Consider the following 13,532-nt stretch of genomic DNA (forward strand, 5'->3'; position numbering starts at 1 on the left):
TTTTAAAAAATTTTGTGTTTTTTCGCGTTTTTTTTTTAAATTTTCTGGCCATTTTCTTTCAAAAGTTTTTTTTTCGGTTGACCTTTGATACTATGACTCTCAAATATGCCTAAATTCTAAATTTCTATCACAAAAGCAGAAAAAAACGACACCAATTTGAGAAAACATATTTAATTTTTCTTAAGAATGTGGTCGGACAAATCTGTGCTACTTGCACAGTAACCGGCTACAATTGTTTTTTATTTACCAATTTTACAAACTTGCGGTAAATTTTAAACAAATAAATTGCACGAAAAAATATTCAATTTTTTATTAAAATTTAATTGGTTAATGAGTTACTTTTCTTTGAAAAACTTCGTTCAAGCATACTCTGATGCAGTGCAATAGGTTTTCTTGTGCCGACTTTCGGGAAGGTTTTCTTGTTTACCAATTTTACAAAACGCTTAGTCTCTCATTGATTCGATCTCTTTATCTCTTGTTACCCAACCGGGTGTATACATCGCTCTACGATCCTGCCACAAGTCTGACTAAACTACTCATTTTATAATTTAAAAGCGTGGCGATTTATCCCGCTCTTTAAAATTGTTCCAGATTATTTTGAGGCAGTTAATTAGGTTTCTCAATTTGTAACACTTACAATTTGATCAGCCTAAAAAGTCATATTTTGCCAATATTTATTATATCAAAAAGTATCCGATAGATCATTATAATCAAATCCAAATTGGTTTTAAAAATTCCGTTTTCTTCGAAAGTCGTAACAATAAAGCTTAGAAAAAGAGGTCTGGGAAAGTCCGGAAACTTGAGAAAATTTTTACAAAGTAGTTTTTGTTCGAATATTTGTGAGAAGTTTCGGCTCAAGACAAAACTTTCATCTCAGTGATGCATTAAGCATCTGTCACTTTAGGGAGGAAAACTAAGTGTGAATCAGAAAATTGAAAATTTTTTCGACAAATTTTTGAGATCGAAGATCTTAATCATAAGTTTAACATGTTTTGTTTATGAGAAAAAAAATTAAAAAATCTTTTTAGTTTTAGCAATTTAATAGAAGAAAATTATTTTTTGCTACATTGCTTTCCCATTCCAGTGACTGATATGCTTTTCTTCTCTTCAAGTATCAAAACAATATATCACAAGGAACAGTATAATGCATAACATTACAATTCCAAACTGTGCACTGGGTAGGCGCACAATTTTGTGTCTGTATGTTCCTGGATTCCAGAGGCAAGTCTTTAAACTTGTTCTAAAATGTAAGTGGATTCCACAGACGAAACTTCAGTGGATTTCGCGTACAATTATTATTAACGTAAGTTTGTCGGCACATTGATTTTGTTGCGTAGTCCGCAACGAGCGAATATACTTATTTGCTCCGGGCTCCGCAAATGTAAGCGGATTTCGCAAATGTACGTGGATTTCGCAAACTTATGCGGATTCCGCCTACAATTTGCGGATTCCGTTTACAGTTTGCGGAATCCGCTTACAGTTTGCGGATTTCGCTTACAGTTTGCGGATTCCGCTTACAATTTGCGGATTTCACTTACAAATGTGGATTCCGCGACAGCTTAAGTTTAGTAAGCACATATAATATTATTTGTTCATGGATTCCACAAACTGGTTCAGGATTCCACACGTTTTTTTGCCTGTATTTGGAACGATTTTGAGCAGCACAGTGTTTCAGCTATTTGTACGTGGAATCCAAAACAGAAGAGAAGATCAAAAAAATAGCAATGTTGCGGATTTCGCGACAAATCTAATTTTTGCCTGTTGCGGAATCCGCTTACAATTCACAAAATGCACAGTTTGGCCTCGTAATGTAATTTAAGTTTATTAACTTTTTTGTTCAATTTTGAAGTTAAAATATACCGGAGAGAGAGAGAGAGAGAGAGAGAGAGAGAGAGAGAGAAAACTACAATAAGTCGAGATATATCTCTTTTGGGTCGCGCAAAGTCTCACAAAATTTTTGATCAAGCTTACTTTTTCAACGTTTTTTAGTCGCTCAAAGTTGTGACGTATCTAACTTTTGGTTCGCTCATTTTTGCGATATAATTTTTTTGGTACTCAAGGTCGCGAAGGATTTGTTGGTTGGACAAAGTTGTGGTATTTATATTTTGAGTCGCAACAGACGTCGTTTCTTTTGCGCGAGAATGCAATTCTCATGCTAATGTTTCTTTATAATCAACTTTTTCTTCACCTTTTTTTCCAATCAGGGGTCAAAAAGACTGTGGACTGTTTGATTTACTAAACTTCTTTATTCCATTTAGTGCTGGACGACAATAAGAAACTTTGTCTAATGAGTGGTGAGATTGTGCAGATGACAGACAGTATGACCTTGATCTTCGAGACGATGGATCTGGGACAGGCATCCCCCGCAACGGTGAGTAAAAAGATCAAAATCTTGCGTTCAATCGGTAACTGAACACTTGTGATAATGTGATGTCCCTGCTCCCCCACCCATGTTGTTTGAAAGAGTTTTTGTAGTTAATCGGACAATTCGCAGCAATGTTATGTAACAGCTCCGTATGTCTGGCCGGTTTATATGATACCTGAGGGTTGTTTCAAGTACCAGCGAGTTAATTGCTTACTTTAATTAAGACTGTCGTGCTGTCGTGTGTTTAGGTATCCCGATGTGGTATGATCTACACTGAACAGTCCCAACTGGGCTGGCGTCCCCTTGTGAACATCTGGCTGAAGAGACAGACCAAACTGACAGAGTCAGGGTACACTGCAGCAATGGTTGAATTCTTCCTCCCCAAATTGTTCGAGTTCATTCACGCACAGTGCTCGGTGAGATTGTGAAAAGTTTCAGTTGAAAAACTGTTCATACTGAAGTTGAAATTAATTTTCTAAGGTAATGCTAATAACTGGTGCTAAAAATTTTTTAAATAGTTCAGAACCAACTATTTTTTTTATCTTCGTCTCGTCAAAGATCTTTTTTCGACGAAGAGAAGATAAGCCAATTTTTCTCTGGCTGTGAAATAATACACAGTTGTCCTCGTTTCACCCTTGGTTGAATATAATTTTGAATGTCAAATATTTCATGTACTCAGATGCTGGTTGTGTGCTCTGAAAGCCACCTGGCCCAGAGTGTAATAAATCTGTACGAGGGACTCATCAGTCAACATCTGGGCAGAAATACCGACCAGTTCACCGACTGGCAAGTGGTGAGTCATCATCCACCAGCAAACTGTTCAGTAAACTTGTTCAGCAAACAGCAAAGTGTTCAGTAAACTATAGAAGATATAAAGGATCTGCATTTTTCAACCGTCTACACACACCTTAGCCAGCACAAAATGGTCCTTTAATATCGATACGATAGAAAAATACGGTCTTTAAGCTAGTGGGCGAATGAAACCTATACAACCTTCGGTACGTTTAGTGCGTATCCGCATGGCTGGATTCCGGTATCTTCAGGCCATCACATGATCTACACAGTTTAATTGAATAGGGGACAATCGATTAAAAGCTACAAGTGGTCAAGAGCATTCAAGCGGTACTATTTAGAGAAAAAACAGCAATTCGTATCAAGGAAAGCCGGTTTCTGTGCAAGTATCACAGAATATTCCGACCATATAAAAAGTGTTTTTTTTTCACGTCTTTCATCAACTATTCATGTTTTTTGCGCGTGGTGTGATAAAACACTCTAAAGAAAACCAACAATGTTGGCATATTCGACAGCCACAGTACGATAGGCAGATCGAATAACGGTTTTTGTAGAAAAACTTGGAAATTTTTTAAAAATCTATTTTGTTTTTTTTTTCGAATTTTTTTTGCAGAAACTGTTTTTTATTTCAAAAAAGGCGCCAAAACCTTTTAAAAAATTAATTGGAGTGAAGCTGAAATTTTATGGCTCATTCTTCCATAATAAGGCCGCTCACTTGCTTTACTTGCTCGAAATTAGACAAAAGTTCAAAAATATCAACCGGTTTTTCTTGACACTGGTAAAAACTTTTGATATTTTTAATGTCGATAAATCACGACTGAAAGGGCTTTAAGTTAATTTATTACTCGACACAAATGGATGATTATTTGTGGTAAATCACTTTGGTTGAAAATTAAAATAAGCCTGTTCGCTCACCTTATTTTTACACTGAGGAAAACATTTCAAAATTTGTTAATGGAGTTTAAATTACAAATTAAAAGGCGTTTAATGGCGTTTGAATTGCAAAATGAAAAAAAAGAAAAAAAGAAAAAAAAACTAAACACACTCGAACACAAAGCTCATTCCAAATTTCAATGATCCGAGCAACAAGGTTCTGGCAAATAGCAACCTTTGCTGCGCTGCGATCCTATTCGACAGGAGAGAAGTAGTGCGCGTGAACTAGTGTTTACCGCTCAGTCTACTGCTTTGAATTCTCGCTGGTCCGAAATATTGCCTGATGTGAGTTTTCATTGATTTCAAAAAGCGCGAATTGTCGTTTCAACCAAATGCCGCATTCCACGAGTTGTCGCTTCGAGCTAATAAGTGATATGATTTTGTCAACTGAGCGTGTTTAGATTAATTAGAGATGAATTGACAGTTCTATCAATCCTAATTTCTATAGAAATAGGACCTTAAATTCACAAATTTTCTGACTGCCGTTCAAGGTCTTTGGAGCAGTCTTTGTTTTAACAATATTGATGAAATTTTCACCAAAAAATGAAGAAAAAAATCTAACGAACCTAGAAACTTTATCGAGTTTTTTTCCAAAAATTATCCCCCCACACGCCACATAGAGTATAAAGTGATCGATTTCACACCTAGTGACGTAACAAGTATGACAAATAGCCTGCTTCAACTGATTCGGAACGAATTCTAAGACGGATTAAATCTCCGACTACGCGTTAATAGCGCGAAACATACCGGCCATTAATTGTCTCATTTGCTCAAATTTGTAATCTTTAAACACCCATAAGTTTTTATAAAAATTATCATAGATAAAATATATTTTCAAGTTTGAGCTAAAGACAACATTATCTTTTGAATGATTCTGAAATTTTTTTTCAAGATTTGCTAGCTAAAAAGTAGAATTTTGTCTGCATAAAAAACGACCCCGAGCACGAATCTTCCGTCACCTTTTTCGAAAACTGGAAAAAAAAGGCACTGGATTCAGAATTAAAATGGGATCGAAATAACTGTGTCAGTCTTAAAAACTTTGACTGTAACGTTACCAATTCAAAAAAATTCACAAAGAAGCAGCTTTCTGTCGAAAGCTAATATCTATTATACACACATTGAAGTTCTAACGATAACGATTATCAATTGACAACAGTTTTTAATCCGACTTTCGATACGAAAAAAATGGAATATTTGTGCTCGGGGTGAGTGTTTTTTCTTCAGACAAATTTCGACTTTTTAACTAGCCATTTTTGACGGGATTTTTTTTATTTTGTTCGAAAAGTATTGTTGTCCTGAGCTTAAATTTGAAAAGATATTTTACCTATGACCATTTTTCGTAAAGTTGTGGGGGTTTAAAGATTGACATTTTGGCCAATTTGGGACAATTAACTATATTTCGCACTCTTAACGCGTAAGCGGAGATTTAATCCGTTCTAGAAATCGTTCCAAATTGTTAAAAGAAACTTATTTGCCATAATGGATTGTTAGTAGCAGCAAAATGTATTCTTCTTATCTTTATGTAGCGTGTCGAGGGATAGTTTTCATAAAAAAGTTCAAAATTCAAAAAAAAAATTAATTTTTTTTCATTCATTTTTTTCTTTTATTACTGCTCCATAAACCTTAAAAGGCAGTCGGAACACTCAGGGCTTCGCCCTGATACGAGCAGTCTTGTTTCTATAAGGCTCCTCTTCTAAAATTTATCTCTGGGTAACTTATTATTCAGACTTATGAAACGAAAGTAACGGAGTGTTTGTGCTCGGGTGGGTTTTTTTTCTTCAGACAATTTTCGACTTTTTAACAGGCCATTTTTGACGGATTTTTAAAAATCATTCGAAAGCTATTGTTATCCTGAGCTTAAAAATGAAAACATCTTTTACCTGTAATCATTTTCCGTAATGTTATGGGGGTTAAAAGATTGCCATCTTGGCCAATTTGGGACAATTAACGCGCTATATATTTCGCGCTCTTTCGTGCTATTTAATCCGTCATAGAAATTGTTCCAAATTGATTGAAAGAAACTTATTTGCCATTATTGATTTGTTAAAAGGAGCGAAATTTATCCTTTTGTTTTTTATGGCGTGTGTCTCAAATAATCTCAAATATTAGAGAAAAAAACACATTTAATTTTATTACATTTTTTTTAAATGTTAATACTGCTTCATAAACCGTAAAAGGCAGTCGGGACATTCAGGGCTGCGCAATGATACGAGCAGTCTTGTTTCAATTTTTGAATCTACGAGACACAGAAATTGCACTTTTAGTTTTCAACTGATGAGTCGAACGAATATTTTGTGCACATATTTGTCGTTTTATCTACATTTTATTTTGATTTTTATCTTCAATTTTTATGGCCAAAGTTTGATATATGGGAAATAAAAGTAATTAAAATGATTTAATCGAAAACAGCATAAGTAGTTATAATGCGTTGTTGTTCCGACTTTCGATACGAAAGTAACGGAATATTTGTGCTCGGGGTGGGTTTTTTTTTCTTCAGACAAATTTCGACTTTTTAACTAGCCATTTTTGACAAATTTTTTTTTATTTCATTCAAAAAGTATCGTTGTCCTGAGCTTAAAATTGAAAAAATGTTTCACCTGTGATCATTATTTCTAAAGTTACGAGGGTTTAAAAATTGCCATTTTGGCCATTTTGGCCAGTTTGGGACAATAAACGCGCGATATAATTCGCGCTATTAACGCGTAAGCAGAGATTTAATCCGTCTTATAAATCGTTCCAAATTGGTTGAACGAAGCTTATTTATTATAATTGATTTTTTACAAGGAACGAAATCTACCTTTTTGTACTTTATATGGCGTGTGGGGGGATGATTTTCATAAAAAATTTCAAATTTTAGAAAAAAAAATTTTCATTTTCTTTTATTTCATTTATTTTTTTTATGTTATTTCTGCTGCTTCATAAACCTTAAAAGGCAGTCGGAACATTCTGGGCTTCGCATGATACGAGCATTCTTGTTTGGTTATACAAACAAAAATCGTCGGAGAAATTTGTCGGAAAAATTGTCGGTTGCTCAAACAAAAATCCCTGTAATTAGCTCAAGATGTTTCAATTTTCGGACTCAAAACTGTTCAATGGAAAACTAAAGATCACAGCTGGGCACCCTCATAAGTTTATTTCAACATAAAAACTCGAATATTTGTGAAGCTTTTTGACACATTTCAGCAGAAAGTCATCAGTTTGTTTGGTTCCTGCATTTCAACCATGAAGCTTAATTAATCATAAAAAACAACAAAAATATGAAAAAGTAATAGTTTTGTTTGTTCGTTAAATAATTTTTTGTTGCTATTTTACCTGTGCTTTTCTCCTTTTTTGGATGATGCGAAGTTAAATTTGGCTTAGGAGAAAAAGTTCACGCCACCTTCTTGACCAATTCAACTGTTTAAAAACACAAATATCGATTCAAATCAGTTTCCAGTGGTAGGTTCAAAACGAAAGTTTAAAAACTAACGCGGCATTAAAATCAGGCTTCACTAAAGTCCGTCAACTCTAATTAGCGCTCTTTTTTCTCCAAAATAGTCATTTCCGTAAATTTCTGCTCGTACGGCAGAATTCTCTTGAACGTTAAATCAAGAAAGTTCAAAAAATTTTGTTCAAAACTTTCTAGCAACGGCTATCTTACGACTTTCGAAATAACTGAATTGAAAGGACTTCTTAGTAGAAAATGCTGTAATCTCGAAGGTCAACGATCCTAGAAAATTAACTAAAGCACTTTTCTATACAACACGTGATCAGAGTTTTGAATTTTTTTCTTTCTTCATGACAAAGCATTGGTTGGTGTATAAGAGCAGAGAAGATGATAATTGATTTTCGAAAATTTTGATTGTGCTGCTACCCCAAAATCAAGCCAATTTCAAGTATTTTCAAGTAGCATTATTTTAATATTACCTATTTGTTCTTTTATTTTAGTGAACTATACGATCGTTTTTGATAAAAAAAATTCATTTCGAACTAGTTCATTTTAAAATTGTAGTCATTGCTGGTTTTTCGTCAAAGCACAATTATGTTGTCTGGTTAGAAAATAGCTGTACCCTCGGTTGCCAAACCTGGGGGAGCTAACAAAGCCAAAAGGAGGTATGACCCTATCATACGAAAGCGGAACATGGCTCTACTGGCTGCGAAAACAGCAGCCAAAGCCAACCTAAGTCACAAACACGACAGATTCAAACTGCTGCATGTCGTAAGTTTGACTCGTAATGCAGACTTTAATGAGTGTGTTGAATGTATCTTTTTGTGTATTTTAATTCATTTTTTGTTCTATTTATTGTACCATTTTTTGTAATGTTTATTGTAGCTTTCAGAAGCCCTTCTGAAATCTTGTGAAAACATTCTGCAACCAAGATGGCGATTTACGATCAGTTTATATGTTTGCTTTGAATTGAACTGTCGAACTGTTTAGAACCTGATGATATTTGCTCTGAATCACGCACTCGGAAACTACCTGACAGACGAAAGCCGAGTGAAGTTCGGCGAGTTTCTTCGCAGCCTGTGCGCCACTCCTGACTTCCAAGAAATGCAATTGGAAAACTTTGTACCCCTCCCAGAAACCGAGGATTGTTTCGACGTTGTTTACGAGGTAAGCAATCTTAAATGAAAATTGCTTTTCATTTTTGAAAAAATTGAAAATTGATTCAAAATTGAATGTTCATAACTGTTTCAGACTTGCCTGATCGAAAATGAAGAGGGAGAGGTAAATTCTTCCTTTTATTTTTTTTAATGTGCTTTATGAAGTCACATGAATCATCATTAGTAAATTGTTTGTGATGTACTCAAAAATACAGGAAGCGTTTTATTACATTTTAGACTACTTGAAAGCAGGCAACCAGTATCTCACGCAGCAACCCCCTTTTATACATTATACAAACCCCTTGGACTAGGTTATTACGCAATTCAATGTTTTCAAAATAAAATTTGATTCTTCGTAGAAAAATTACGAGCGCCAATGGGTGACGTGGAAACAGCTCGGAAGCAGCAACCTCAACAACATCATGGCCTCAAAACAGGCCATACATGAAGTGACCATACCCACTACAGAGTCCATACGCTTCAACTACATAGTTCAGGTAGACACATCTTATATAAACTTGATAGCCGTGATCGCATTGCCATCAGCAAGTGAATTTACTAGTTTGGAACCTGATATTTTTTCAAAAATAGTGGCTTTGAAGTCTTTTAACGATCCGATGAGGCTCAATTAATGTCTCGTTATTTCTTGACTGTGATAGTCTCGGTTCAACATTTTTTCTTTTATTTTTCTTTTTGATATACAGTGTCTACATTGTCTTTGCATCTCATTTAGTCCCCTGTCGAACGCCCGACCTTCTTAAACTCTTCTGCATCTTTATTTAAATTGTACTGGAGTAAGTTAAATTGGAGTGAAAGTGCGCAAATTAAAAGATTGACATTTAAATTACAGAGAAAGCATAGTGCGAAAAATGGAAAAAGAAAGTCATTTTAAGTGGGCTACTTAGGCTCTGAGTGTGCAGTTCAGTTCGAATGTGTTGGCAATTGGGGGCACTGGGACTGGGAAGACAGTGATCATGAGTCACTTCCTCAAGTTGGACTCCACCAAGACCACCCACCATCCCATGTGGGTCAACTTCGCCACTCAGACCACCGCCACACAGGCACTGGTCAGTTAGTTTGTTTGCATCATTGAGTTAAGTTTCTAACGCTTTTGATCCACCAAAATAGCCTTACAAGGGGGCTATTCTCGTGCAAGAAGGACCGATTGCGCGAAATTTCTTATCCAATGAACGCCCTTCAAATGGTCCAAAAATCCAAAGGATTTTGTCGCTTATTTCATTCAAACTTATGAATTCTGAATTCTGGTTGGCTGACATAACATTTGGGCATTTGGTCCTTCGCGCATGAGGGATTTCTACGCATAAAAGAAGTCCCCACATACGGGGTGTTCAAGTAGTTTACAAATTTATGTTCATGGTAAAAAATTGGGTGATTTTTTTTGGTGACTTATTTCGGTTTTGAAATGCTTTCTTCATAAAATGCTGCCAAGTGGTTAAAATAACTTCTGTTTCTGTGCAGGACTACGTGATGAGTAAGTTGGAGAAGAGGAAGAAGGGTTTCTTTGGACCCCCAGTGGGCAAGAAGGCCCTGCTGATGGTGGATGATGTGAACATGCCACAGCCAGAGGAGTTCGGATCCCAGCCGGCTGTTGAACTACTCGCACAATTGTTCAACCACCAATTTTGGTAAGAAACGGGTCTCAAACATATTAAATTTATATAAAATTTTGGGAAAAGCTACCTATAAATCTCGTATTGCCAAATTGCGTTTACTGTTTTTGATCAAATAGGATTTTTCGTTGTGATGCTATTTGCTTTATGGAACTCAAAGTTTCAAAAAAGATTCGCTTTTTACAACGTCAGTTGGTTATGTTGTGTTTTATTGATCGCCATTAATTTATAAACACAGCTTGTGTTTCAATTATATTAAGTGTCTGTGGTTAACAAGTTTCCTCAATTCTGTCCATCCAAATCGCCAGGTACGACAAGGAAAACAACAAGGCCACTATCATGGACACACAAGTGATGGCGGCAATGAATCCCTTCAGAGGGGCCTCTTCAGTGTCCCCCAGATTCATGCGCCACTTCAACGTACTCGCCTTCTCCTCCTTCTCCAATGAGTCACTGCAGAGAATATTCACTACCCAATTCAACATGTATCTAGAGGTGAGTACATGCTGACTTAAAATTTATGATCGTTTATGAAAAATTTATGATCCCATCTAGGAGTAAGGCAACAAATCCCACCACAGAAAATCAACCTAAGCTAATTTCTTCCCGTGCGCGAACATTGTCACTAAGGGCGCGAACATAAATGCTTGTAAACTTGCCGCCGTGATACCAAAATCTTCACTTGAACCCAGGTTGGATTGCGCAAAGAAGCAACATAAGTCGCGCAAAGTTGCAGCATCGGTCGAGTAAAAACTCGGCTTAAGTTAAATTGGCTGGGCAAAGACCCAAAAGTCCCGCAAATAAGCAGCTTGAGATTGCGCAAAGTTGCTGCATAAATTGCAAAAAAATTTTCAAATAAAATTTTTTGACGTTTAAGTTTTGCTTTGGAAAAAACCTCCTCCTAAGTGTATCATTATAATGTTATTCTTTATATTGTTCTGGTCAAACATCGCCACAAAATTTCTTGTGAAAACTATAAATTATAATTTTAATTCAATCATATTTCAGGCAAAGTCGCAGCATAAATCGTGCATACTCAAAAGCGGAGTCGAAAATATATTTTTGAAAGGCGCAAGTTGCTCAAAATCTTCTTTGTAGCACAATGTCGCATAGAATCTTTTTTGTTGCGCAAAGTCGTTCAAAATCTTCTTTGTCGCACAATTCCGAACACAATCTTCTTTGTCGGACAAAGTCGCGCATAATCTTTTGTTGCGCATGGTCACGCAGATTTTTTTTTTCGGTTTTTTTATTCAGTTGCAACATATCTTTTTTATGTCGTACAAAGTCGCTCAGCACCGTTTTAATTGCACAAAGTCGCGCAGAAAACTTTAGATCGCGCAAAGTCGTAAAATAGCTGCATCCCCCAGTCGATCAAGGGAGGTTATCTTGCAAGATCTTGCAAGAATCTTGCAAGATTCTTTTAAAGAGGATGCATCTCTTTAAAAGATCTTGCAAGATTCTTGCAAGATAACCTCCTTTAAAGATAACCTTTTTTGCAAGATCTTTAAATATACAATTTTTTTGGGCAAAAACAGCTTTACACGCGAAGACAACCAAGTAGCATTCGTGGAAGAAGGAAGCAATCTTAGCTACGCATACATACACACAGCCCACTAGGCGGTTGCCCCCCGAGTCGTGCAAAAATTCGCATTACGAGGCTAAACTGTTCACTGGATAGGCGCACAATTTTCTGTCTCTGTGTTTCTGGATTCTAGAGACAATTCTTTAAACATGCTTAAATCTTGTCGGAACGATCAAAAGAAATGAAAGAAGAAAAGAAGAACAAAGGGAGCGTCCTTGATGCGGAATCCGCTTACAAATCACAAACTGCACAGTTTGGCCTCGTAATGACAAATTTTTTTGGCCGCGCAAAGGCTCGCAGAGGTTTTTGTTCTCACCAAGTCAAACAAAAATGTTTGACCGCGGAAGTTCTCAACCTTTTGTTGGGTCGTGCAAATTTTTTGGATTCGTGGCCTTGTCGGCACGAAACCATTGTCGCCTTGTTGTTTTCCTTGTCGCACCTGGTGATTTGTATGGGTACAATTAGGGACACTTATTAAGAATTAGGGACACTTGGTTTCGTGACATTGTGGGGCTCAGGTAGTGATGGTGCCGATCAATCATATGATTGCTGGTTTAAATCGCATATGCGATGCAATTCGCAAGGTGGAGCTCTTGCGAGTAAGTTATAGCCTAATGGGTGCTGGCTATATGCGCTCCTGTCAATCTAATTGATGAACCTTCAGCTTAGGCCTCCGGGTTTATTGACTGGCAAAGTTTTTCCGGTAGAGCAAAGTGGTAATATATCGTTTTTTTTGGACGCTCAAAACCCCAATAGTTTTTCTTGATCGCAGAAAATCAAGCAAGAATGTTTTGGTCGCGGAAAGTCACATGTTTTCACAACACGCGACTTCTCTTTCTTGGGACTCTCTTTGCTCATGCAAAGACGCGCAGAAAAATTTTTGTCCCGCAAAGTCGCAATAAATCTTTTTTGGGACGCTCAAAATTGCAACTTAACTTTTTGGGCCTCGCGAGGTTTGTAACAGTATAATGTTACAGAAATTGGAACTGGACGACGAGCGGTTCATGAAGCACTGTCAGCAACTGGGACGCAAGCTAGTCTCTGCCACTCTGTCAGTGTATCAGGAGTGTCTAGTCAACCTCCTACCCACTCCTGCCAAATCACACTACATATTCAACCTCAGAGACATATCCAGGTGAAAGACATCGGTTTTCTGCAATTACCCCCTTTTGCAAGGTTCCACGAATGGGGGCAAAGTTCACGAATGCGGGGGGGGGGGGGGGGGGGGTTATTCTACATTCTTTTGCTTAAATAGTTGTGGCATTTGGTTTCTATTACAAAGCAAGGTAAAAAGTATTAGGGAATTTTCACACACACTTTTTTTTCGTCGAGGAACTAAACGATTTGCACATATGATACTTTTCTTTCCCTTTTCTCGAGAGTATATGTGTTTTTAGAGTGATGAATGGGCTGTTTCTGGTCAAGAAGGACTCCATATACACTGACACCATCTTCATCAAGTGTTGGGTCCACGAGGTCCTCAGAGTCTTCTACGACAGATTGGTTGACGCCAAGGACTCCACCTGGCTTTTTCAGTGAGTGTAACGTTTGAACTATCGATTTATTTGGGACGTTAGTTAATTAATGGTGATTTCTGCAATTCGCGGAAGGTTTATGAAAGGCTATCAGGCCTGTCTAAGTATAG

At 36.8% G+C, this 13,532-nt stretch overlaps 1 protein-coding gene across 2 annotated transcripts in view; it reads left to right on the forward strand.

Annotated features, from left to right (window-relative positions):
• Nucleotides 1-13,532, forward strand: part of LOC134851118 (dynein axonemal heavy chain 7-like) — a 46,465-nt gene that overhangs the window by 13,525 nt on the left and 19,408 nt on the right. For both annotated transcript variants that reach the window (XM_063867055.1, XM_063867056.1), the window contains exons 18-28: nucleotides 2,259-2,371; nucleotides 2,614-2,781; nucleotides 3,045-3,158; nucleotides 8,508-8,684; nucleotides 8,769-8,798; nucleotides 9,034-9,171; nucleotides 9,580-9,741; nucleotides 10,154-10,320; nucleotides 10,614-10,800; nucleotides 12,865-13,022; nucleotides 13,285-13,422. In XM_063867055.1, the coding sequence (XP_063723125.1) occupies nucleotides 2,259-2,371; nucleotides 2,614-2,781; nucleotides 3,045-3,158; nucleotides 8,508-8,684; nucleotides 8,769-8,798; nucleotides 9,034-9,171; nucleotides 9,580-9,741; nucleotides 10,154-10,320; nucleotides 10,614-10,800; nucleotides 12,865-13,022; nucleotides 13,285-13,422 (1,552 nt within the window). The remainder of the gene's footprint in view (nucleotides 1-2,258; nucleotides 2,372-2,613; nucleotides 2,782-3,044; nucleotides 3,159-8,507; nucleotides 8,685-8,768; nucleotides 8,799-9,033; nucleotides 9,172-9,579; nucleotides 9,742-10,153; nucleotides 10,321-10,613; nucleotides 10,801-12,864; nucleotides 13,023-13,284; nucleotides 13,423-13,532) is intronic.

This window comes from Symsagittifera roscoffensis, chromosome 7, assembly GCF_963678635.1.
Source record: "Symsagittifera roscoffensis chromosome 7, txSymRosc1.1, whole genome shotgun sequence".
Taxonomy (NCBI): Eukaryota; Metazoa; Xenacoelomorpha; order Acoela; family Convolutidae; genus Symsagittifera; species Symsagittifera roscoffensis.